The sequence below is a fragment of the Pipistrellus hanaki genome, assembly GCF_964339955.1.
Source record: "Pipistrellus hanaki genome assembly, chromosome: 2".
In the NCBI taxonomy this organism is placed as follows: Eukaryota; Metazoa; Chordata; class Mammalia; order Chiroptera; family Vespertilionidae; genus Pipistrellus; species Pipistrellus hanaki.
The window spans coordinates 26164403-26192010 of NC_140504.1; the positions used below are offsets into that span (position 1 = coordinate 26164403).

Here is a 27608-nt window from a genome sequence, read left to right on the forward strand (position 1 = left end):
ATGAAACGTTACAACTGTGATGAGTGCTATAAAGAAAAGAAACATGATTCTCTAAGAATATCAGAAATTTTTGCTTAAAATCATGTTTTCATTATTATGAGAATTATATACAGTAAAAAAAAAAAAAAAAAATTGTAGCCAAAAGGTATTTTGTAATCAGTTTGACATGGTATAAGATTTACATTTTAATGTTTCTTTTTTTTTTTTAATATGTTTTATTGATTTTCCACAGAGAGGAAGGAAGAGGAATAGAGAGCTAGAAACATTGATGAGAGAGAAACTTCAACCAGCTGCCTCCTGCACACCCTCTGCTGGGGATGTGCCCGCAATCAATGTACATGCCCTTGACCGGAATCGAACCTGGGACCTTTCGGTCCCCAGTCCGACGCTCTATCCACTGAGCCAAACCGGTTTCGGCTTAATGTTTCTTATATACACGTGAGTTAACTCATTAAAAAGTAAGAACTAAAACAATTTATAAAGGATTTTCTAGTTATAAGGTTTTAAAAAAATCTAGTAAAAGTAAATTTAAAGGAATCGTTTTTAAGCTAGAAAATTAAACTTAATTCTTATTTCTGATAAACAGAAGACTAATTTAATGAAAGTAACCTAAATACTTTGAAAGTAAACAACCAAAAAAAGCTTTCCTTGATAGAGTCTTCCAAGATATCAATTAAAATGAAAAATAATATCAGTTGGTAACAATAAAGTTCAAAACTGTTGAACATCTAGAAGTCACAGAAATATTGAACTTTCTTTCCATGTCAATGTGGGGAATATACAAGTGCTTTTCCCATGGGCCTGTTGGCTGTTTTGTACTGCCTGTACATTCTCTGTTTGTTCCACTATTAAACTTACCCTATGTCATTTTTCAGGTGAAGAATTTCCTTTCTTGAAGGATTTTTCTAACATGGCCACTGCTGAAAAGAGCCAGTATGTGCTGAAAATTGCCAGTTCCCTCTTTGTGCAAAATGAATTTCATGTCAATGATGAATTTTTGCAAATGATGAAAAAATATTTTAATGCTGAAGTAAATCGTGTGGACTTCAGTCAAAATATTGCAGTGGCCAGCCACATCAATAAGTGGGTGGAGAATAACACAAATAGTATGTCATTTGCTTCTTTTCTTTCTCAAATAGCTTTGTTTTGACTCTCTCTTATCCCTGTAATTATTTGTCTCCTCATTCCTTTTCTATTTTGTATATTATCAATATATAGAATTTAGTTAAGTGTCTAATAATCATTCTACATAGATTAAAGTCTTTTTAGAAGCATTGCTGATGAATAAACATTTGAGAAATACTTGTAAGTTTAGTCTTTTGCCATGCCTAGAATTTTGATGCTGATTGATTAACATTTCCCAGTTGATGGGTTTTTCCTGTGTAGTAATTTTAGTATGGAACTTTCTTGAGCTCTTTAATAAATTAGATACTGATTGGAATGACAGTTGGTGGTGGCTATCTTATGATTAAAATTAAATAAGAAAGTTAAAAGTTGGAGTTTAAAGATTTTTTTTTTGTTGGCTTTTAAACAACAAGACTTGATTGGTAATCAAAAAATTGTATAAGATTCCTTTAAAAAAGAGCAGCCCACTTTAAGCACAAACAAGTGGAAAGAAATTAGAAAGAGATGTATTAATTTAAAATTTTATTTTTAATTCATGTATTCTAAGCATATTTCCGTTTCCAAATGTTTCATATTTTATAATTCTATTTTCTAATTTTAGGATAAAAAATGAAAATAGAATTAAAAAATGAGACAAAATTTAACATAGTTTTACCACAGCTGTTCATTAAATTAATCTATATTGTCAAACTCCCCAATTAATGTTAATCTATTAAATTTTATGTTGAAACAGCAACAAAAAACCCTGATGACATGCCATATTCCTATCAATCCCCAAAAACTGAAGCACCTCCATAAACTCAGAAGTGCAGTAGTTAATAAAACGAGAGAATACAGAGCAAAATTTGGTACAATGTACAATGTTCAAGAATAAACATAGCACCATTTTTTGAGTGCTTACTCTGTGCTGAGTGTTACATGCATCAGTTGCAACTAGGAAGGGTTGAAGGTAGTTCTGCTGCAGGTAGTTCTGCAGTTGGGGCATGTATCAACACGTTATTTTAGGTGGTGTGGCTATTTTAGATGCCCTTAAGCTATAATTGTGTGTGTATATGTGTGTATGTCTGTGTCTAACATTTGTCTTTTGAAAGTAAGGTATTTTTAAGGTTTATTACAAATTTAGTAACGGTATAGAGTTTTTCTGAATCACTCTGTCGGATGGCAATTTGATAATATTTGGTCTGCTTTCATTTCTAATTTAATATATAATAATTTTCATCCATTTATTTTTCCTGAATAGGTCTGTTGAAAGATTTGGTATCCCCAAGAGATTTTGCCGCTGTCACTCATCTGGCCCTCATCAATGCTGTCTATTTCAAGGGTAACTGGAAGTCACAATTTAGACCCGAAAATACTAGAACTTTTTCTTTCACTAAAGATGATGAAAGTGAAGTCCAAATTCCAATGATGTACCAACAAGGAGAATTTTATTATGGTATGACATTTTGGCTTTTATTTCTCTCTTTTTGAGGTATATCAACACATTTCTTTTTTAAAATATGTTTTTCTTTATTTTAGAGAGAGAGGCAGGGAGAGAGAGAGAGAGAGAGAGAGAGAGAGAGAGAGAGAGAGAGAGAGACATCAATCAGTTTCCTTCCATAAGTACCCGGACCAGGGATCAAACCTAAAACCTGGGCATGTACCCTAAAAAGGAATCGAACCAGTGTCCTTTTGGTGCATAGGATGATGCTCAACCAACTGAGCCACACTGGCTACGGCTTGACAATTTTTTAAGAAAGAACATGAAATATTCAGTACTTAAAGTTCTTGTCAATTTAGTTTAAACTAAATTTTCTTAGCTCCATTTTCCAAGCCTCTAATTAGATCCTGAGTGAATATTATGAATATTATGTGCAGCTCTTCAATACATTTCATTCATTTATACATTTTATCACACCTACAAAGTGACTGTTCACATAAAAATTCTTGGGTAAGATTATTTATTTACTAAAAAAAGCCATAGGCTCTGGTGTGATTTCCACTGGTCCAAATGTTTCACCCAGCTCTTGATTTGACACTTTATAACTTTTTGAATTACAATCATTTTTTTGAAATTTTGCTTTCACACCTATGTATGTATGGCAGACAAAATTATTCATAGTTTTATTTATTTAGTGACTATAATTTATGATACAATTCAGTATTTTTGTGTTATTTTCAAAGATGTTTCATTAAACTTTATAGAAGTCTTAGGTGTGAATCCTTCCTACACCTTGCATTAAGCTGTAAGAGTTTGTTGTTATGCAGAAATATAACTATAAGCTAAGTATATGTTATAACTACTAGCGTATTTTATTTACCAATACATTGTAAAAGTAAAGCATTATAATCACAGGTAATCAAGTTAAACTGTAAAAACTAAAAAGGAAAATACCTATTTATTTGAGAATTGGAATGATTAATGTGAAGTTTAAGAGCCCTAGATCAATTATAGGAAAATATTCACAACAAAAGCATTACTTTTTTTTTTTTTTGAAAAATGAGGACAATTATAAAGTTGTGGCAGGACCATTTATTTTAAAGACTGCCTCAGCTTTGTATGAAAGCCTTGTCAATTTAGTTAAGTTTATAGAACACAAAGCCAATTATCTAATTTACCTAATTACCTAATTTGAAGGTGATAATCACCACAAACACACTATCTACCGTAGCTATTGTAGAAAGCAATGGGTTTTATTTTAGCTATGCTACCTTTGCCTCAAAACTTTTAGTTGTGGTATTAATAGAGTACCAGGTATTACATGGTCAATTTTTCCCTTCTTAGTAATCAGGTGGCTATTGGTAAATGTGGTATAGGATTTAGGACTTTCTTTTTCTACCCAGAACATTTCATTGTTTCTAATAATAGCCTTAATATCTATATTTATTTGAAATATCACCTTAAAATATAAACTAAGTCTAGAAAACATGTTAGGGCCAATATGAACTAATTCTGCGATTTCTAAAATAAATAAATTTTGGAGGACTTGGGATTCACTTGAATTTCAAGGTCTGTTTTTAAACAAACCTTTTTCTTGGATGCCAACATTTCTTATATTGTATATACTTATTTTTTTAAAAGTTGTAACAAATTTAAACCTTTTATTTCGGCTCTGACATGGGCCCTTTTATCACATGTCTTTTCTTTTTAGGAGAATTTAGTGACGGCTCCAATGAAGCTGGTGGTATCTACCAGGTCCTGGAAATACCATATGAGGGAGATGAGATAAGTATGATGCTGGTGTTGTCCAGACAGGAGGTTCCACTGGCCACTCTGGAGCCACTGCTCAAAGCACAGCTGATTGAAGAATGGGCGAACTCTGTGAAGAAGCAGAAAGTGGAAGTGTACCTGCCCAGGTGAGCGGTTCCTGTGTGACTCCCTCTGAGAGCATGGAGGGAGGGATACAATGAAGATTCTGACCTAGGGAAACGCTTGCCATTACTTTTGAATTTTAAGTCTTGTGTTACTCACCTCCTCCTGTTACTAGTCCTATTCTGTCCTCTCTCATCCTCCTGTTACTCCTCCTCCTCTGTTCTTCCTCTTCCTTCCCCCTCCTCCTTTTCCCCTTCTTCCTCTAAATCTTCTTTTCTTCTCCTCCTTTTTTCAAAGTATTCTTTAATTCTCATGTGGTCCTGCCCAGAGACACAGGCTCACTTATTGATTTAGTCAGTACAATTTACCAACACCTAGTTTCAGATATGAGTCAATATTCTTAATTCATTTTAATAGATTTTCCAATAGATTGTCTCTGAATATAATTTGCAGTGACAGTCTTCTGTATTTCATTAATATTTAAAGTTGATTATAGCTAGAAAAATAATCTCTTACATTGGTTGGCAAAAGAACAAGCAAGTCCCTGTGCTAGGTGCCAAGATACAACCATTAGGAAACAGGAAGAAGCATAAAATTCTCCCTGTGGCCAAAAGAGTAAGGTCCAATCAGGGCCTTGATGTATTTACTATCATTCTCTTCCTCAACCCTACCTCTGGCCACTGGCACAGCAAACATCTGGTAGCATGTATAATCTGTGTGCTTGTATTTATGCCACAGGCATCATGCTCTTTTCATGCCTCTGGGTCTCTATGAATATTGTTTGCATTGACCTAAAATGCCCTCTTTGCATTGCTTTGCCAGATTTATATACTTAAACTTTAGGGTACAGCTCTGGTACCAGTTTTAGGAAGCCTTCCATGAGTCCCCCTGATGAGCAGTTGACCCTCACTTTGTCTTCACTTATGCATCTCCCTATTGTGACAAGACATTTACGCTACCACCCCACAATGAAATTACCCTTTTGTAAGTCTTACTTTACTTCTGTAAGTTCTTCTGCAATCAGATCTCTCCCCCATGGTAAAAATGTGTTTGCAAAATTAAACCCCACTGAAGATATTTATTCTGTCCTTGAATAGCTTAAAACCTAGTAGGGGAGTGAGACCAGTTTATAAGCAACTTATAAAAAAAACAAGTTTATAAGCAACCATAGCGTGTAAATTCTGGACTAGAAAACAAGACATGCAAATAAACAACAGATAAACATATGTATATGTGTGTATGTGGAAGTACACTTCTAACTTTCATTCCATGTTAAGAAAATTATACAAATATGATTAATTAATATGAACATTGAAAAATGAGAAGTAAGATATTAGTATTAAAATTGAATTACTAAACATTCATTCATATTCTAATTTTAGGAATTATTTAAAAGTTATATCTTATATACATGCTTTTTTTTCTCAAAAAACTTAGCTGGTGTTTATTTTATGTTGATGGAGATTATTTAGAACTATAGACAGGTTTGGCTAGAAAGATATGTACACCCATACATAATAAATAGCCATACATTTCTTAGTCCACATATAAAATTAAAGTATTCATACTCCAAATATTTATTTTTATTTTTTGATAAAATATTAATTTTGCATAACTTTCCATGATAACACATTTATGTAGCAAGTTTCCACTATGACTATGCTCACGGAGAAAGAGGTAGCCAGTGAATAATTGACAAATAAAGCTAAGGCCATATAATATACATATATGTGTGTATATATATGTATATATCCTATACAATAAAGAGGTAATATGCAAATGGACACTCATGCCATTACATCACAAGATTTAAAAATAAGACTTACAAAAGGGTAATTTCATTACACCCCACGTTGTCACAATATGGCTGGCGGGGGAGGGCATTTGGGAGCAATTGCGCTGGCAGGGGAGCAGTTAGGTGTCAATTAAGTGAGCATGGAAGTAGTTAGGGTGCTATCAGCCTGGAAAGCAGTGTGGTTAGGGGCAATCAGGCAACCAGGCAGGTGAGCAGTAAGAAGCCAGCAATCCCAGATTGTAAGAAGGATGTCCGACGACAATCCCAGGAGTCCCAGACTGGAGAGGGTGCAGACTGGGCTGAGGGATACCTCCCTCCAGTGCACGAATTTTGTGCACCAAGCCTCTAGTATTTATATAATTGATGGATACACACTGAATATATAAACAATATATCTTAACCCTAAAAGAATTTACTTTTGAACATTTACTAAATTTAAATACCTAAATCAGATCTAAACTCTCATCCAGAGACCTTGATTATTACTCTTATGTTTTTCCTTGAATTTTAGAATGAATTTCTCTTTATTTCAATTATTTTTATTGGTTTTTAGGGAGATAGGAAGGAGAGGCATAGAAACATCATTAGATAGAAACATCACCAATCAGCTGTCTGGGGATCGATTGAGCCCTCAACCCAGGCATGTGCTCTGACTAGGAATCAAACCCGTGACCTTTTGGTTCATGGGTTGACGCTCAACCACTGAGTCACATCAGCTGGACATGAATTCTTTTTGATAATATGAGAACATCAGTACAGTGCTAATGCTCTCCTTACTGAATTTCATGCATTAAGTGCAGCATCTCCAAATGCTTAATTCTGTGAGGATGCAAAGTTACTTAGGAGAACTGTAACAGAATTGTAAATGAATGCTGACATATCACATGTTCTAATTCAACCGTATTCACTAGAAAATGTGGCCTCCAGGTTCTAACCACTGAGAAACTGAACGTGGCTGCAGAAGAAAATTAATTTTTCATATTCTAAGAGATACTCTTCAATTATGAAATAGTTTAGCTTGCTTGCTCATATTAATGCCTGTTACTAAAGTAGGCACAGCTGATTACCATGTATCCATTTCTGTAGGAATTTTGTGAACTCTCCCTCTGCATGGCTAATGCATACAGAGGGAGGCTAAATGAGAGGAAAGATAAATTTAGTTTCCCTTTTCAAGAGATTGGCTATTTTCAAATACTAATGTGTCAGTAATAATCAATGGGAAACTGTCCACCCCCTCCATTTTACAGCATTAGGACCACAAAATGTTCGATAAAGGTAATGACTTATGTGACCCAATTTTAGCAAAGGTAACATTGTTCTGATAGCTGTGTTCTAGGTTCACTCAAGTGTCTGTCTAAATGGTTTGTGTAATTTTATTCATATGGAAATTATTACCAAAAAAAAAAAAAAAAGGAGCTTTGCATTTCTGTAATTTGACCAATTCTTGTTCTGCTTGACAGGTACTTTACTTTCTGTTATACTACATTTTATACATAAAACTGTAAAATGCTTTCCTTAAGAGGTATAGGGTATTTCAGGGCATTGGAGAAGAAAGATGGGACAATAACTTTTGTATTTGTGTTAACCACCCCTCCCAAACAATAAATCTTACAGGAATCAGATAGTAAATTTAAAGTGTATTTTTATCCAAAATTCAAGAAGTCTGCTTAGAAGACAGTAAGATTGCTATAATTATGTGATATTGCCAAATCCAGTGGAATTCCATAAGGTTTGTGCACAAGCATACATCTCTAAGATTCAAATGAAATTGTCAGATAGTCTTCCAATTTACCCATGGTAACAAAAATAGTTTGGCTAATATAGATATACTAGAGGCCCAATGCACGAAATTTGTGCAGGACTATGGAGGTATCCCTCAGCCCAGCCTGCACTCTCTTCAATCTGGGACCCCTTGGGAGATGTCTGACTGCCAGTTTAGGCCCAATCCTGCAGTTGGACCAGCAGTTGGATATCTCTCTCATAATCCGGGACTGCTGATTGCTGACTCCTAACTGCTTACCTACCTGCCTGACTGATTGCCCCTAACCACTTCTGCCTACCTGACAGATTGCCCCCTAACAACTCCCCTGCTAGCCTGATTGATGCCTAACTGTTACCCTACTGGCCTGATCGCCCACAACTGCCTTACCCTGCAGACCTGGTCACCCCCAACTGCCCTCCCCTGCCGGCCATCTTGTGGTGTCCATTTTATGATGACTTGAGGATATCGCACAAGGACACAAGGACCACTTAAGATTTTATTAGTATAGATATATGTGCCCTGACCCGTAATTGAACTGTGACATCCTACTTCATAGGTCCATGCTTAACCACTGAACCGCATCGGCTGGGCTCAATGTACAATTTAAATACTAGTATTTATCTTCTGTTACCGTATGGGTAGTCTTATATATACTTTTCTCTAGGTACAAGTTTTAAAAACTGGTTCTCATGAACATCCCTCTCTTCATTACATGCTCTGGCTCTTCAGTATTTACTGATGTAGCTGAGGTATAAGAAGAGTTTTCTAAAATCAAAATCCAGTACCTTAAATCTGAGCCTACAAACTGATAAATCTGAGCCTACAAAATGACACAGTGGAAAGATATTAAGGCAGAGGTCCCTGGCTGTAATGTCTTTGACTCTGTCATTTTGTAGGCTCAGATTTATCAGTTGTGACCAGAGAGAAATCAAAGGATAAGTGATTCTCTGTTACTATTATGTAGCTGGGACCCATGCTGTTATTTTGAAATGATTGCCTACTAATAAAGCACTTCAGTTTCATGTTTATAAAAGAAAATTAATTCATAAGCCGTTTGATTTTGTTCTTTAACCGAATGGTTTTTAATTAGGTTCTTCGACAAAGGCTTTGATTGGTTTCTTAATTACTTATAAATTTTATTAAAGGTAATATATATTTGTTTTTTGTAACATTTGCTCCACATATCTACTCAGTCTCTGATGCTTCTGCCCTCCATATACTTCTTCAACTTCTTCAGATAAAAAGGTGCAGATATGCCATTTCATTGTATGCCTTTATTAAAGCATTTGGTATTTTTTTAAAGTAGAGTTTGTCCTTTTATTTTTAAATTTAGTGGGTGAAATATAAAATCTGCCTGCAGTTGTTTTTAAATAAACCATTGTTGTAATTATAGTGATTAGTCTTGGGGGGCTTTGCAGTCAGAAAGACCTTAATTCATACCTTCATTTGATGACCTGTTGGCTGTGTGACTAGGGCAAGTTGCTTAGCTTTTGGGGGCTCTTTTGTTGACTAGAGATAATCCCTGTATCATAGGGTTGTATGAGATTGTCATGGGGATGATTAAAGGAAATACTGTGCATAAAAGGATCCACATAATGCCTGTGACATAGTAAGCACTCAGTATAAAAAAAGATAATGAATATTTATATTAATATTAGTCTGTATTAAGGGGGGAATATATTTTAAATGAATAATAGTTATTCTTGAATAGCTTGATGAGGAAGAGGATGAATGAATAAATGGAAATAGTTTACATCCTGTCTTCATATTAAGAACAACATTCTCATAATTTGATTTCACTTCCACCTATGTGTTTTGTCCTATGCAGATACTACAAATATTAAAATGAAAAAAAAGATACTAGATTTGACTAATTTGCAGTGAAAATAGCAGGGATTAATACAGCTACTTAATCAAGTTACTTCATCACCACTAAAATGCAAATTCACACATCTTAATAGTATAATAATGTGACTATTATACATAATTTCAATATAATAAGAACCATTAACCGTATTGCCATTTATCACATGCCTGCTACATGCCAACACCATCATAAGACTGAGAAATCTCACTTAATCCCCTCAACAATGCTATGAAGTGGGTATTATTATTATTGCCATTTTCCATATGCCAAAACTGAGGCATATGGAAATCAAGGACCTTGCCCACGAAAGTCTGGCTAAATTGCTGTCCTCACCAAAACAGCTGGCCTCAGAATTGCGAAACAAACAAGTTAATTTTAAGAGGTAAAGAGAATTCTGTCCTGACATCTCCCTTTCCTTTCTATTTTAGGAGAATCAGGAAAATACCGTGCCACCTGGACCCCTGACCAGTCTTGCCTTTTATTTAGCTGCATGGCCTAGTCAGGTTATTTCATCTTTCTGCCCTCAGTTTCTTCTTCTTTTAACTAGGGATAATAATGATAATAATAATAATAATAATAATAATAACAACAATACCTACTTCAAAGGGCTGCAGTTTTTTCTACTGTTTTTTATATTACTGTTTTTTCTACTCTTATATAGTAAGCTCCATATAAGTGATCAAAAATAAATTAATAATAATAATAAAGCACACACACAAAAACCTTTATCAAGTCATCAAATGTATTCTCTAAGATATTCCATAATTTCCCATTCATCCCCTTTTGTAGTTTTATAATAGATATCTACTTTTTGTAAAAAATAAAAGCATTAAGTCCAAGTTAAAATGTGGTATATAGATAAAATTTAGTACTTAGTTTAGTACGTTTGCTGTACATTTCCTTGTCTTTTGCTCTGATTTTTTCATAAACATAGACCTGCTAAAACTAATCACTCCTCTTGGTGTCTGTCTCATTTATAGCAATCATTCCCTTGTCACTCTTCTTAAAACCGGAGGTCAGAAGTGATGCTGAGACGGTTAGTGACTATCGCACTTAGCTCTGTTAGGTACACAGTCATTGCCTAAAATTTATGTTTTCATCCACATTGATCAGGAGGCACATTTAGTTCTAACCAGTTGTTTTCACTTTTTATAGAAAGTATTAAGCCCTAACTGCTTTGGCTCAGTGGACAGAGTGTCAGCCTGTGGATTGAAGGGTCCCAGGTTCGATTCCAATCAAGGGCATGTACCTTGGTTGTGGGTACATTCCCAGTAGTGAATGCACAGGAGGCAGCTGATTGATGTTTCTTTCTCATCGATGTTTCTTACTCTCTATCCCTTTCCCTTCCTCTCTGTAAAAATCAATAATATATTTAATACTTTCTTAAAAATCAATAATATATTTAATACTTTCTTAATATATATATATATTTTAAAGTATTAAAACCCTTTGCTTTTAACAAATGCATTTGTTTGTTAATTCACCCATGTTTGGTCCATATCTTTTATTAGTAAGATGAGTGGTACAATTCATACAATTCATTGGTTTGGGAGAGATTTCGTTTAGTAACAATCTGGCTTTCTGTGAAAACCATTTTTTAAATTAATGTTCTGTTTATGACCACTGTTCATATTTTTATGTTTTTAAATAATGTATTTATTTTTAGAAAAATGAGGCACAATTATGTGTCACAAATCATATAATATATTAATTATGTATACTAATTCATTGGAACAAAAAGATCTATTATTCTTGATTTTAAAATCTCTGTATAATTATAAAAATGCATAGTTTTTAAGATATAATTTTTAACTCACTTTCATTGATTAACAATTTTTGTGGGATGCTACCATGAAAACAGACTTATGTCCTAGAGGTTAATATAAGTGAAAACATACATATTTTTAAACATGATAGTTATTATGTTTTCTTTCTGTGAGTTACATGGAGTTGAAATGCTGGATGTATTTATTTTATAGCAGAACTTGGCTCATTGGGTAGAAAGTTGACCAGGATACTAAAAATGGAATGAAGCATCTTGGGGAAATATGTGATTAATCATTACCAGTATATATATATATATATATATATATATATATATATATATATATATATATTTAGTATAGGTCAAAGGACTTAAAAACTGTTTATGTACAGCCGAAACCAGTTTGGATCAGTGGATAAAGCATCGGTCTAGGGACTGAAAGGTCCCAGGTTCGATTCCAGTCAAGGGCTTGTACCTTGGTTACAGGCACATCCCCAGTAGGGAGTGTGCAAGAGGCAGCCGATCGATGATTCTCTCTCATCAATGTTTCTAACTCTCTATTCCTCTCTCTTCCTCTCTGTGAAAAATCAATAAAAAATATTTTAAAAAAAGAAGAAAACTGTTTATGTACAAATTTTACATAATACTATGGTAATTATTTTTTTATCTCAAAACTCATTTATTCCACCATATATAATGGTATTGTGTCCTTATTATGTATTTTCCTACTTAATTTAATACTCTCCTGTTATATTATTCCATTTGAGACCTCCCACAATCAAATACTATTTGCAGTCAAAAGCCAGTTTTACTATAAATTTTCCCTCATAAAACAGGCTTTAAACATCTACATATCTAACATTTTATTCTCGACCCAGGGAACAAGATACTATAAAGGAATACTTTAAATATGCAGTGACCAATTTTCCCTCTTGTGTTCTCCAGGTTCGCAGTGGAACAGGAAATTGATTTAAAAGATGTTTTGAAGGCTCTTGGAATAACTGAAGTTTTCACCAAAAATGCAAATTTGACAGCCTTGACTGGTAGGAAACAAACACCAATTAAAAAAAAATGTTATTTTGCCCTGGCCCTTAATGCTTGGTTGGTTGGGGCATTATTCCATACCCTGGAAATGGGTAGATTCAATTCCTGGCCTGGGCACATACCCAGGTTATAAGTTCAGTTCCCAGTCTGGGTGTGTATGGGAAGTAACCGATCGATGTTTCTCTCTCATCTCTTTTTCTATTATGTTATTTCATAAAAGCTTTTTAAAGGGATGTTGAATTATTTGTTTATTGTGGATTTCTGAGATAAAGTATATTTTCCAGATAAATATAATAACTATGTTTAATTTCTATAAGCAAAATTATAAATATAGTCAAAACATTAAGTTTATATTATCCTGGTTCATGTTTTATCTTTAAAAATAGATTATAGTCTCCAGAAGACCTGTCTTATCTTTGAACTTCTCATATCATCAGATCCAATGCCTTGCAGAGTACATAATCAATAAATGTGTTGATCGAAATCTCAATATGTCCGGAAATAATAAATCATAGAGAAAAGAAAGGAGGAAGAGATGATAAATGAGTTTCTACTGTGAGAACTAAATACTTTTTAAAATAGTACTTAGTGAGATGATGTAAATATTATTCTAAGTCTTCAATAAAAAACATTGGTTTTGAAGAAGTAGCTTCAAAACATACCCAGCATGTTAGATATTAAGTAATTTATTTTAAATATTCCAAGAAAATAAAATTCACTTGAAATAATTTGATTAAGTTGCCCTAATTTGTTAATTGTAAAATATCATACTATATTACTAACATTAAAGTACTTAGAATATGCAAAATCTTTTTGGAAATGCCTTTAAGTAGCCAACCCCAAGATATTTATCATAGAATTAAGCTACCTGTGAGTTTGAGACTTAACTTATACAATGATTGTCTTCTATCATTTCTATAAAGCAGAAAATAAAAACAATCTGTTTTTTATGAGATAAAGTCAAATATATCGCAAGATAAAAGAAACTCAACATGTAAGACCTCTTTATATGCTATGTTTTGAACCAAATTCTCCATCTAGCAAGAGCTGAGGTGGTAGAATATTTTCTTAGCAGTACATGAGTTGCAGGAGAGAATTTAGTTTTCTTCTCCTGAAGTAGCAACCTACAGACAATCAAGCTGGCCAAATAATAGCTTCTAAACCTGGAGTGTAAGGAACCATGGACTGAATTCAAAGGTCTTCATCCCTGAAATTACATATAGTAAGCCTTCCCATTGAAGACTGGGAGAGAGAGAGGGAGGAAGAGAGAGAGAGAACACCGGGATAGCACATTCATTGCTTTCAATAAATTCTCAAGGAGTCTACAAATCAAGAAAGCCTTGCCTTCCTAGACGTAGGACTTAGCAGACTGTTTTCTAAGCCGCACTGAACTTCCAGGAGTGAGATGATATTGATGTGTCCGATGCCACATCTTCTACCCCTTATTTAGAGAGCTTATGTTGCGAAACGCTAATAAGTTTCTCTAAATGTCTGCTATGCACACGAAGGAACTAAATTTCCCTTGAGTAAAGGTTTTCATGACTCATATCCAGTGACACGTTCTGAACTCTTCCGTGAGATTGTCAAGAAGGTGGTACTGGTGGAGATGCAAAAGGTAAAGGGGGCCTTTGAACTTGAGTCAGAAATACTTTCATGGCTCAAGTGGAGTATAATCTAAAGGTCTGTGCTCCCTTTCTTAAGAACTGAGAGAATCTATCTACCATTCTGGCCAGATTTCAACTGGATAATTGCATTCTGCTTAGTGACCATGGCTGTATTTTCAGTTTGATTAGAGATTCACTCTCACTGTCCCACCCAAATATCTAGGCCATTATTTCACACACATAGACTGTCTGCTGCTTTTCAGTCCTGAGGGAGTAGCACTGCAATGGCAAGTCAATTATTGTGGTCAGTGTAGCTTAAAATTTTTGGCATATCTGGAAGGTCTATAAGGTAATGTTTAATTGCCTTTGCTGTGTACAGAGACACGAGAGCATAGATATACATTATGAATGCAGCTGGTTGGGGGATTAGAAAAAGCGGTAGGATCTTTCAGAGTTCATATTGTATCGGATATCTGTGAAGTCCCTGCTATTTGATCAAACCTCCATCAGAACTGAATTCTCTGCACCTTGCTCACTGCTGCATCTCCCCTTCCTGGCACGGGGCCGACACATCCTGGGCACAGTAGATGTTCACTAAAGGAACAAACGAGGAAGGGAAGGAGAGAAGAGCTTTCCTTACACATTTCACTTCTTGGGACATATATTCCTAAAACTTCAGTAAGAAATCCAGAATTGGGCAGCCCCATACCTACCTTGTTCATGTCCTCAGGATAGCTTGATGAATGATCTAAAGCCTGTATCTCAAGCTTTCAGTGGGAACTCTTTAATTCTTAAATTCAAGTTTTGCCAGAGTCTTAGTAGCCACAGCATGTCAACTAATACATCCTTCTCTCTCTCTCTCTCTCTCTCTCTCTCTCTCTCTCTCTCTCTCTCTCTCTCTCTCTCTCTCTCTCGTCACACACACACACACACACACACACACACACACACACACACACACGTTAATATATGAATTGCCTCTCAGCTTCCTCTAAATTCAATACCATTTGATCCCTGCATCATTTATTTGGCATCATATGCTCTACCTTACATGGCTGGTATTCTTGTCACCTGTTGAGTTTTTTGCCTCCCAATAATGATGAAAATGTCTATGACATTTGAGTAGTAACCCCCACAAGTACCCTGGAAACTTATTAGCATATTAGTACTTTCTACTTTAATGAGAATTTCATGGTGCTTAAGATATACAACATTAATTATATTCAACACCATGTCTATTTCTTTCATTTAACAACTCTGTGAAGTGGACAGTGTGAGCAAAGTACTATGTCATAAAAATCAAGAAATGATCAAGATATCATACCTTCACTAAAGAAGCATACAGACTTTGGAAGAGAACATAAACAGTTGGATTTAATGAAACACAGGGTGATAGAAATGTTTTATTGGGGCATTGGTCCTCAGTCAGGATAATTGGCCCTCCAGGGCATATTTGCCAGCTGCTGGAGGCCTTTTTGGTTGTCAAAACTGGGGAGTGTTACACTATCTTGGGTGCAGAGGCCAGGGATGCTCTCTATAAACCTGTGATGTACATGGCACAGGACAGCCCCACAACAAGATGTTATCCAAATGTCAATTGTGATGAGTTGAGAAACCCTATACTAGAGAGAGAGTTGTGGAAGCAGAGAGGAGGGAATCATTTAAAAGCAGAGTGGTAGCATTGGATCCAAAGAGGGAAGAAGAGAATATAGGTATGTATTTAAGCTTTTATATGTACTACTATTTGTAATACTTTAAAAATAAAATAAAATAAAATAGATGCATAGAACATTTCTGAACAATGTCTTAGAAAGTAATAGCAGTAGTTGCCTCTCAAATATTGGACAGAGATTGTTAGATATTTTAAGTGTGGAGGTTCTGTCTCACATACTGTGTACTGTTCATTTGGAATTTTACCCCAGATATGTATTATTTCTTCAATTAAGATTCTTACTTAAAAACTAAGAAATGCTCTAAAAATAGCATGATTAATAGGTTTTGTAAATTCTGAACCACCCAGAAAACAACTAGGTACTATTGTGAAGCTGCTGCATTCTTAGATCATGTGATAAAATATTTATCTTCAAAAATAGCAAATGTGAGTTAGCTGTGGACCCAAACAGCAGTAGCAGCAACTCTACTTCACGTCCTCCTGTTTCTTGGGAAAGAGTGTCTTGAGAAGCCTTTGCTAGGACCTCTTGAATCCACTCCTTTATTTTCTATTTCAAGGCATCTGCCTTCATTTCAGACTCCCATTACTGCTGTCCTAGACTATTTCAATAGCCTCCTAAATGGTTTCCAATCTCTCTTCCACTTAATCGGTCTTATCTGCCTCTTATCTACTACTGCCAAGATTAATCCCCTTAAAACTCACTCTCAGCCATTCCAGTTCCTGTTCACAGCCTCCCTTCAGCCTGCAGTGCATCGTCCTCTGCTCAGGGGGCCATTCAGACCTGGGCTCCTCCAGCCAAAGCTGTCTGATTCCTTCTGTGTGGCTTGTGCTTCAGCCAAACTGAACGCTCGCTCTGCCCCTCATATCCCCTTGGCCCCCCACTTGATGAAATACCGATATAAAAATCCCCAACTTCGCTGAAACCCGTTTGGCTCAGTGGATAGAGCATCAGCCTGCAGACTGAAAGGCCCCAGGTTCGATTCCAGTCAAGGGCATGTACCTTGGTTGTGGGCACATCCCCAGAAGGGGGTGTGCAGGAGGCAGCTGATCGATGTTTCTCTCTCATCGATGTTTTTAACTCTCTCTCTCCCTTCCTCTCTGTAAAAAAAAAATCAATAAAATATATGAAAAGAAACACCATTGCTATCATTGTAATTCTCTAAAATAATAATAATAATAATAATAATAATAATAATAATAAAATAAAACATCTCCAACTTTATCAAGCCACTGTGATTACAACAACCAGAAGTAATCGCTCCTTCAATTTTAAAATGTTCTGTCCTTGTATGTATGCCACATATCACATCTGATCTCATCATTATTTATGCGTCGGATATCCCCTGACTAGAATTTGAAACTCCCAAAGATTGATCCTCATAGACGCTTGGGAAGCGCCCAGCACTGTGCTTGCTGCTTAAAGGGACTTACTGAGTGAAGGCATGAGTAAGATGAGATGCTCTGTGTTTATTGTGTTTGTTTGTTTTTTTTTATCTCAATTTGATGTCCATTGTTTTTGACGCTAATTTCATTAATATATAGCATAGTAAAGACTCCCACAATAAACATAGACTCTAGAGGGTTGCCAAGAATCATTTCCTTCTCAGGCTCAATTTCAAATACTCATCTCATTGCAGTGAGGATCCTATTATAAAGCAGGGCTATTTTGTAATGGAAATGAGTAACTGTCAGTATTTGGGGTAATAGATAATCCTCTTGGAAGGAGTAAGGAAGGAAAAAGTGACTACTAAATCTTTCAGCATAAAGCACAAGTGTTAATAAAGGAGCCAATAAAATACAAGTGTTAAGAATACACAGAAAAAAGCCGTATTCAGGTCAGACTCCAGGGCTTAGATTTATGCTGGACTGACTCTTCCCTCCTGCCCTGGTTTGTTCTCTTTCTCCTTACACCTATAAGCCAGAGGGCTGTATTTCTCCTCTGGTGCCATCATTCCATGTCTGCTCCTGCTATTTTCCCCAGACTCTTGCAGCAGTCATCACACTTGAACTTCTGCCCCTGCCTTTTTTGCTCATCTGATTCACCTTTCACAGCTGCTGTTGCTGCAGGTATGTTCTAAGACCAAAGCAGACATGTTCCATTACTTCTGGACAAAGCCCCTCTCTCTAGCATCATGGTACAAACTCTTAAGATCAGGTGTATCCCCACCACTCCCCAGCTCCTATAAGCCAGGCTCCCACTGGGCCTTACATCATCCCCACTGCTTACCTCATTTTGCAAGTATAATCCTCTGCTTGGAATGCCCTTGTCCCCTTCTCTGACTTTCACTCATCTGCTGTTCTTCAAGTACCAGCCCAAATGTCAAGGCCTCGCAGAAGCATCCACAGATATCTCGATCCCTTCCTAGATGATTGATGTTCCCTCATCTGGACTCTCATAATGCAAAGTTTTTCTTAGATTGTTTGTTACATGCCTGTCTCTGTCTCTAGCCTTGGAGCTCCTCAGTAGCAGGGACTACAGTGAGTGGCCAGATTATTATGATCTCTGAATGCATAATAATCTGGCCACTCAGTGTGTGTGTGTGTGTGTGCTTGTGTGTGTGTGTGTGTGTGTGTGTGTGTGTGTGTGTGTGTGTTTAGAGGCCCAGTGCATGAATTGGTGCATGGGTGGGGTCCAGCCAGCCTGGCCAGAGGGAGAGGACATGGGTGGTTGGCCAATCTGCCTGCTGGTCAAACTCCTGGTTGAGGGGACAATTTGCATATTAGCCTTTTATTATATAGGATATACACTGAGTGGCCAGATTATTATGCATTCAGAGATCATGTGTCATAGACTCTTTCTATCTTCAGAACTCAGCACTGAGTTGGGCCCAGCATAGATGCAGGATGGGTGTGGTGAGGGGATGGTGCTAGACTGGCTGGCCCTGGGGTGGGGGCTTCTCTCAAACCTCCAGCCCTGCTCATTCCCCACATTCCAGTCACACAGGCCCTCTTCTGAGTCCTTGAACACCCCTGGCTTGTATGTGTCTCTGCACTGAAAACTCTATCTTCAGGGCTTCCCATGGCTGACTCCTTTGTAATTTTAGATCTCAGCTCAAATTGACCTTCTTGGACATGCCTTTCCTAATGCCCTGTCTCAGGCAGCTCCTCTGCCCTACCCTTGTCACTGGCCAACACATCACCTAATCTTATTTCTTAATTACACTTCCCACTCCCTGAAAGTGTGGTCATTTATTGATTTGCTTTTTAATTGCCCTTGTCATTTGATGTCTGCTTTCGACCATGAGGAAGGAACTGTTTAGTTCACCTTGGTATAACCAGTGCATCAACAATGGCTGAAACATAAGAAGTGCTTAGTACATGAATGAATGAATGAATGAATGAATGAATGAATGAATATTTGCTTGTCTGTAATGAAATCCATCAGGTAAAACAAACACTATTCCTACCCTAAAGGAGCTCAAATTCTAGGAACCTTCCTAAAGTTCACGGGTGGGACTAAAGCTAAAATTATCTTAGTAACTAAAATATTTAGCTTTGGGGCCTGTTATGGAATGCTCTTGGTTTTGTTATTTTAAGCATGTCCTGATGACGCAGAAATCTATTTAAACTGGCTGTGTTTGGGAACCCTGCCACAAAGGAAGTAGCGGCATCCACACGCATGGTGACCATCCTGCCAGCATTATGTTAATCACAGATACTCAGAGCCTATATGGGCCCCGCACAATACCTCTTTACAAATAGGGCACCTGGTAAATATTTGCTTGGTGACTGAATGAATGCCTGAGTATTTTGCCTCGCTGTCTTTGGAAGAGCTTGAATTATCGCCCAGCTCTTCTCTGGGGACGCTAGGCTTTGCTGGCCCAGATCCCATGGTATCCGTGTGAAAAGCCTGGCTCCCCACTGCCCGGGGGAAAGTAGGACCAGCCATTTGGCAGCAATGCTATTGTGGCCAGAAGGAGAAGACTGCTTGGGGCCAGCGTATGGATTTTCATTTTTTTTGGTGTCTGTTCATTTTGGATTTATTTATTTTCTTTCTTAGAGAAGAGTTCATCTTTTCTCAAACCAATAGAATGAGCTCATCAGTGTAAAATAGATCTCTTTAGTTCCCCTCATGTTCTGATTCATCAGATATCTGAGTGCTTACTTGGTGCCTGGGAGTGTGAAAGAAACTCTAGATAGAAGATGCATAGAATAGACAGGGTCCAGGCCCTGGAGGCGTAACTGGATGGCTTCTAGGGAAAGAGGGCCTGATGGACACAATTACCGGACCAGGAGCAAAACTGGAGGGCAAGCATAGGAAGCTGCTAACGTCAGTATCCCTGAGTGACCTGATCTCCTCCCAAAATTTGGTAACAGCAGACACATTCTTGCTTAAACCATTTTCAGCCCTCATTTTATTTTGATACGACTGCTTGAAGTTTGTCCCAAGAGAAACAAATTCATTTTCTCTTTTTTTCCTCCGTGTCTGTGATGTGATTTCTTATTTGTTACATTTTCTTCTACTCGTGCTTCCAATCTGGTAATGTTTCTCTGAAGGTTAAGTGTCCTGAGGCCCCGTGTACATCGGCAGACCTTTGATTGTCCATCACGCAGCAGTTAGTCACCCCTGGGAGTCAAAACAGGGGCCTGGATCTTTTATTTGCTGTCTTTGAAATGTATGTGATAACACTGGTCTATTGGATGACACTGCTCCTTGCTCTTCTACTTGATTAGATTTTTGAGTTCTTTAGTGTGAGTGTGTGTGTGTGTGTGTGTGTGTGTGTGTGTGTGGTCTTTGTATTCTTCCCCTCTCTGCTGCTGTTCTCCGTCAATTTTCCTAGAGCATCTACTTTGAATTAGGTGTCTTACCGGACAACAAAGGTTCAAGTTGCTTTTGGGGGAGCAAAGACACAAAAGCAGTAAGTGTGGCGCCTCAGGCTATGGAAGTTTACATAAACTGGAGCACAGTGTATGAAATAAAGAATACGAAAGGAATGAAGCAGCGGTAACCTCATGGAAAAACTCCTATTGCATACTGAGCTGGTAGGTGATACACTGAAGGCGAGATGGGAGAAAAATATAGCATAGTATTTGAGATGGACTAAGTCATAAGCAGGAGAGGGGTTAGCAGGGATTGGCATAAATTGGTTGCATTAGATAAGGTCATACCAGAGGAAGCTCCAATGTGAACTCGAGAAAGAGTTGTTTATGATTCATTATGACATCCCTTGAAACTCATTTAAAAAAGTATTTCTATACCTTGCTGGGTTTAATTTTCTGATTAAAACACACACACACGCACACGCACACGCACACGCACACGCACACACAGCCTAGACTGCGTGGCTCAGTGTTTGAGCATGGACCCATGAACCAGGAGGTCATGGTCCAGGTCAGGGCACATGCCCAGTTTGCAGGCTCGATTCCCAGTGTTTTGTGTGCCAGAAGCAGATACCCAATGATTCTCTCTCATCATTGATGTTTCTATCTCTCTCTCCCTCTCCCTTGCTCTCTGAAATCAATAAAAATATATTTAAAAAGCAAAACAAACACATACCTCCATGTTAAGGCGAGTTTGGTTATTTATTTTTCCTTAGACTGCCCCTTGCTCAATTCGAATAGCAAGGTAAGACTATCTATAGATGACTTAGATTACTTTTATTCTTTTTCTAGCATCTAAAATGTTGTTTTTAATAGAAACTTTTATCTTTTCCTTGAAGGCTTGATTAAAATCACCCAGATAACCATTAAGGCTTGGAGTCTTTGATTTGGAGGATGAGGGAAGTTTTTAATTACTGATTCAACTAGTACTTTAATGGCTACTGGATTATTCAGACCTTCTGTTTTTTTTTTCTTTGGTTCATCTTACAATTTATACATAACTATAAAAGTGTCCAGCTAATGGTAAACCTGTTCAAAATTATCTGCATATAAAAGCACAAAAATTTGGGGGGGAAATGGAAATATTATGTCTTATTTTTGAAGGTTCGTTCACAGATGTAAACCTCTCTCAAAACTTGCCAAACTGTGTATTGTAAACTGATACAGTTTATAGTAAGTAAAGTACACCTCATAAAGTTTGTTAGCATTTATCTGTAAAAAATTATACATAGTATTTTTGTGATTCTTTAAAATTCTCATCTGTATCTTTAGATATGTTCTCTTTTTTGTGTTAATGCTCTCTTTTTCATGCATCTTATTAAAGACTAGAGGCCCAGTGCATGAAATTCGTGCATGGGTGGGGTCCCTAGGCCTGGCCAGCGATCAGGACTGATCAGGACCCATCTCCCTGCTTCCCCCCCTCCTCTTTCCCTCGCCGCCAGTGTCCATTGCCACCCACCCCCGATTCCCCATCACAGCCCTAGGCCCTGCCCTGATCAGGTGATTGGGACCTGCTGGCAGGGGGGCAAGGGGCTGGGAAGTTGGCTGACAGGTGTATATCAGGAGGGTCGGGGGTAGAGGTCAATTGCCACCACAGTGAGTGGGCGGCAGGCCGATAGGAGCCTGCCTTCTGGGGGGAGAGACCTGGGAGGTTGGCCACTGGCCCCGAGGAGGAAGTCAGACCTTGGCCCCCCTGGGAAAGGGACTGTGTCTGCTGCCATCCACGCCACCTCCCACCCCTGGTTCCCCATCCCAGCCTCTGGGGGGCATGGCCCCAATCAGGAGGGACTGGGATGTTGGCCGACAGGCCCCATTGGCAATCAGGACCTTCAGGCTGAAGTCAGCTCCTGTGTTGAGCATCTGTCCCCTCGTGGTCAGTGGGTATCAGCGTCATAGCAACCAGTCATTTTGGCTATTCTGATCATTCCAGTCATTTTGTCATAACGGTTGCTTAGGCTTTTATATAGAGAGAGGCATTTCATTATCTTTTTACATAACACTCTCTTGCAAGAAACCCTCAGCATCCTTGTTTTCTTTATCTTTCTGTCACAGTACCTAGCAATCCCCCTCCTCTCGCCAGCACTTTGTGTGGGTAACTGAGAGCATATGAGAGATTCGGTGACTAGAAAAGGTAGGTATACTTAGGACATAGGTCAGAGTTGAAGGAGCAATATTCCTTCTTTAAAGATGCCTTGTACAGCTGGCAGATCAGGCTCAGGAGCTATTGGAGGCAGTTTTCTCTGGGTGAATTGATGTGGCTGACATACCATATGGTTTGGCTCAGTGGATAGAGTGTCGGCCTGCGGACTAGGGGGTCCCGAGTTCGATTCCGGTCAGGGGCATGTACATCCCTGGTGTGGGGTATACAGGAGGCAGCTGGTCGATGTCTCTCTCTCATCGATGTTTCTAGCTCTCTATCTCTCTCTTCTCCCTTCCTCTCTGTAAAAAATCAATAAAATACATATTTTTTTAAATGAGTCTTTTAGATTTGAGAGAGCTAATTATACTTGTTTAACGTAAAAACTTCATTGCTTTTTATTTGTCTTCCAGTCATCAAATGCATTCTAGAAGAAGATAGCATAGTATTTGAGATGGACTAAGTCATAATTCAGTGCTTAAATCTGAATCCTAAATATGAGCTGAAAAAAATAATATCCCTATTAAAAGTATGTGCAGAGATGTCACTCAGTTGTCTTGGGACTTATTCAAAATAAGCAGGTGCTATGTAACAGATGTACCCAAAATGTTGCTCAACATCATTCCCTATCCATTTAAGACATTTGTGTTTTTGAAAACTTGAAAAGAAAATGTAAATGGGACTTGGTTACTTATAAAACCTTACTAAACAACCTAATGAGAAATCAATTGTACTTTTACTGAATGGTGCTGGGCATCAGCAGTGAAGTTATTTATCTTACCTTAGAACCAGACCTCCAGTGATTGGGAAAACAGAGGGCGGGGCACTTGAGTAATTCTTTATCTTGAGTAATTCTTTATCTTGCTTCCTTGAGCTACGTTTTATTTTTGTATTTCAGGCACCGTGTTGTTTTGTTTAATCTTGGGGACAATTGAAAGCCCAAGGTTGGAAGCTATTGTCTAGTATAGTTTGCTAGGGCTGCCATAATGAAGTACCACAGACTGAGTGGCTGGAACAATGGACATTTATTTTCTCACAGTTCTGGAGACTGGAAGTCTGGGATCAGGGTGTCTTGAGGGTGGATTTCTTCTGCATCCTTCCTTCCTTGGCATGTAGATGGCTGCCTTCTCCCTATGGCTTCACATGTTGTCAAGGTTTTCCAGAGAAACAGAACCAATAGGAAAAATCTCTCTCTCTCATATGTGTGTGTGTGTATGATGTATGTATGTATCTCTCTCCTACCTATCGAAAGAAAGATAAAGAAAAAGAAGGGAAAGGAGAAAAAGAGAAAAAAAAGGGAAAGAGGAGAAAGGGAAAGAGTTATTTTAAGGAACTGGCTCGCAGTGTGAAGACTTTGGGGAATCACAATATAAAGGATAAGCTGGCAGACTGGAGACCCAGAGGAAAGTTCAGTTCTGGTCCAGAGGCAGTAGTCTGGCAGATTTCCATTAGAGATTAGATTTTTTTTTTAAACCTCATATTTTGTTATATCTGGATTTCTACCTGTTTTCATTTGTGTTTTTAACGTTTAAGTTAGAATGCAACACATAAGATATTTTTATACTGAGCTATGAACTAATTTGAAGTTGCTATTCAAGTAGCGCCGCTTTCCACTTTCTCTGGCCATACAGAACATAAACAATGGGAAAATTACCACCAAAAACGAAGGGGAAAAGAGACTATAAAGTGAGGACTAATCAGAATACACATCTTTGATGGTTCTCTCAAATCATAAATGTAATCTTTATAATGTTATCTATGTTTGATAGAATTATGTTTATGTACTATATCAGTTCAGTATAGTATGTCTCTTATAATTTTCAAATCGTGTTAACCAAAGAGTTAAGGGCTTTCTTATCTCTGATACTGAAGAAATGCTCCTGTCCTCTATTTCCTGCAGATAATAAGGAGATTTTCCTCTCCAAGGCAATTCACAAGTCCTTCATCGAGGTGAATGAAGAGGGCTCCGAGGCTGCTGCGACCTCAGGTGCCAAGCTATTCTCTACAATCTCCTCACCATTTTTAGATTTGTATTTTTGAAGCAGTCATGGGAGGGGGGGGCGGGGTCATTTTTAGACTGGCTCGCCTCTCACTTAGAAGTCTAGCTAATGCTGAACCAGCTGGGATTTTCTAAGTAGGCTACGAAGTGTGCACTCACTCCAGGGCCCCATGCACAGTAGTGTCCATGTCCTGTTTTCTCACTAATAATAAATGAGCTCAGGGCATTGTCAGCTCTGTAGGATAGATTTTCCTGCTGTGCTGCCTGTTTCACTCTCTTAAGGTTTTTTTTCCTGCTGCCCATTTAAACATTTTTCTTCCTACCTAATTACTTATGGAAGTTAGTTTATTATTTTGTTGGTGAAACATTTTGATTTTTGCTCAGCCAGTGTGGCTCAGTGGTTGAGTATCGACCTATGAACCAGGAGGTCATAGTTCACTTTGAGGTCAGGGTTCAACTCCCAGTCAGGGCACATGCGTTGATTATTAGCTCGATCCCTACTAGGGGGCATGCAGGAGGCAGGTGATGAATGTTTCTCTCTCCTTGATGTTCCTTTCTCTCTTCCTCTCTCTGAAATCCATAATATATATATATATATATATATATATATAGATAGATAGATAGATAGATAGATAGATAGATATAGATATAGATATAGATATAGATATAGATATAGATATATAGATATATATAAAGATATATATATATAAAGATATATATTATATATATAATATATATACTTAAAGTTTTTATTTTAAAAGCACATACATAAACAAGAGTATCTGATAGAATTTAATAACCAATTTTAACTAAATAGTAATACCAATGAAATAATAATTGTAAATCAATAATCAAGGAATTTGACATAAACCATGTGTCCAAAGCAAAATGGAAAAGATCCTTGGTCATTTTGATGATTCTGACTTCCCTAGTTAAATGAGCATTGCCTTTTTTTTTTTCCTCATCTTATTTGGTTGGATTTGTTTCCAAATGTAATATTACGTGTGCATACATTATTTCTGCCTCTGCATACATTTGTCCATTTGAAGGATAGCACGAGTCGGAACAGTATTTTCAGGAGGAAATAGAAGCACAGTAGTCTGAGGCATCAAGAAAGCTTAACATTTACATAATTTAATAGTGACCTTTTCTGACAATTGAAACACGCAGCAACAAGTATAAAACTATCATTTATAATAAGGATCTCAGGGAAATAGTTTTTCAGCTATAGGAAGCACATTGAGTCTCTCACTGCTGTGTTTCCCCTTTTATCACTGCCATCCTGGCCACTTACTAGAAGTCTGGGAATGTGCTATGTAAAAAGACCCATTTCAGACTAAAGAAATAGTGATTTGAGAATAAAATAATTAGTTTTTTTTTTCTTCTCTCTTCCTTTAACTGAAAGATCATTTTAGTAAAGACTTAAGTATTTATCTGAGACTGAGACTAAAAGTTTTATAAGAGGCAGAATAAACTATCCTATTATTTTTTGGTGGGGTAGAGATAGGAAACTGCGGTGTGTGGAGGGTGTGTGTGTTCAAAGTTAAGTCAAAATGTTAGCACCTTTATAATTTTTCTCTCTTTAAGTCTTTAAATTCGTGTTTCCCGTAAACCATTGCCTTTGCATTAAATATAGATGGTTTGGAGGAATTACTCATTAGTCTCTGCACATGGCAGACATGTAATTACCTTCTCTCTGCACTTAGGAATGATTGCCATTAGTAGGATGGCTGTGCTGTATCCTCAAGTGATTGTCGACCATCCATTTTTCTTTCTTATCAGGAATAGGAAAACAGGTAAGTCTGTTATGAGAACAGTACTTTTTTAATAGGCTAAAGCAAAATAATTTCTTAAAATTGAGAACATTTCCCCACATTGTTTATTTGATAATTTCTAATGTCTAAGTGATAATTGAAAAAAAAATGAAAATAACATATTTTCATTTTTAGAATATTGCTTGTTGAAAGAAAGAAGATAAATAAATATCCCCCTTTTAAACACAATTATCTTTTTTTTGTTTGTTTGTTTATCCCCTCTTCTGTTCACTTCCAACCCAATGCAGGAACAATCCTGTTCATGGGACGAGTCATGCATCCCGAAACAATGAACACAAATGGACATGATTTCGAGGAGCTTTAAATAATATTTGCTTAAATAACGAGAAAAATAGTAGCTAAGCACATTATGTTTGCAACTGGCATATGTTTAAGATTTGTGTTTTACAGTATAGCTTAAGATAATATTTAGAATAACTCCAGAAAAACAATGTATGTAAATTATAAGCCAACTTGTCCAGGAATGTTATCAGTATTATTGAGGTAGCAGTCTTGTCATGTCATTGTGTTTGTTGTTGTGCTGGTGTTTAAAATAAAAGTATATAGTGAACATGTGAACAGGTCCGCTTTTTATTTTAGAAGTTGAATAAAAATACCTCTGGATGAAATTTGGGAACAGTGAGTTTTCCAAATTTAAGACAAGGACATCTTACATCTTTTATCATCAGGCAGACTCAAGGCACCAAAGTCAATGAGCACTGTACACTTATATATAACAAGCAGTAACAAGTGACATGGGGACAATTGCTTCACAAAAATTCTGATGGTGTTTTTCTTTTTCTCTGAAGAGGGTATATAGGGTAATCTAGAAGAATGCAAACTGAACATCTTCTGTGTGGTTCCACGACAAAGCTTGTTAGAGGGGAAAAAAAAAATAGGGCTATGCAAAC

The 27608-nt window shown here is 37.1% G+C and overlaps 1 protein-coding gene across 1 annotated transcript in view; it reads left to right on the forward strand.

Moving 5' to 3' along the window:
* The window catches only part of SERPINI1 (serpin family I member 1), a 75656-nt gene extending 48380 nt beyond the window's left edge, over positions 1-27276 (forward strand). Inside the window, exons 3-9 of the mRNA XM_084874140.1 lie at positions 876-1106; positions 2366-2560; positions 4257-4461; positions 12552-12649; positions 24785-24871; positions 26590-26679; positions 26946-27276. Of these exons, the coding sequence (XP_084730266.1) occupies positions 876-1106; positions 2366-2560; positions 4257-4461; positions 12552-12649; positions 24785-24871; positions 26590-26679; positions 26946-27022 (983 nt within the window). The 3' untranslated portion in view covers positions 27023-27276. The remainder of the gene's footprint in view (positions 1-875; positions 1107-2365; positions 2561-4256; positions 4462-12551; positions 12650-24784; positions 24872-26589; positions 26680-26945) is intronic.
* Positions 27277-27608: the final 332 nt, after the last annotated feature.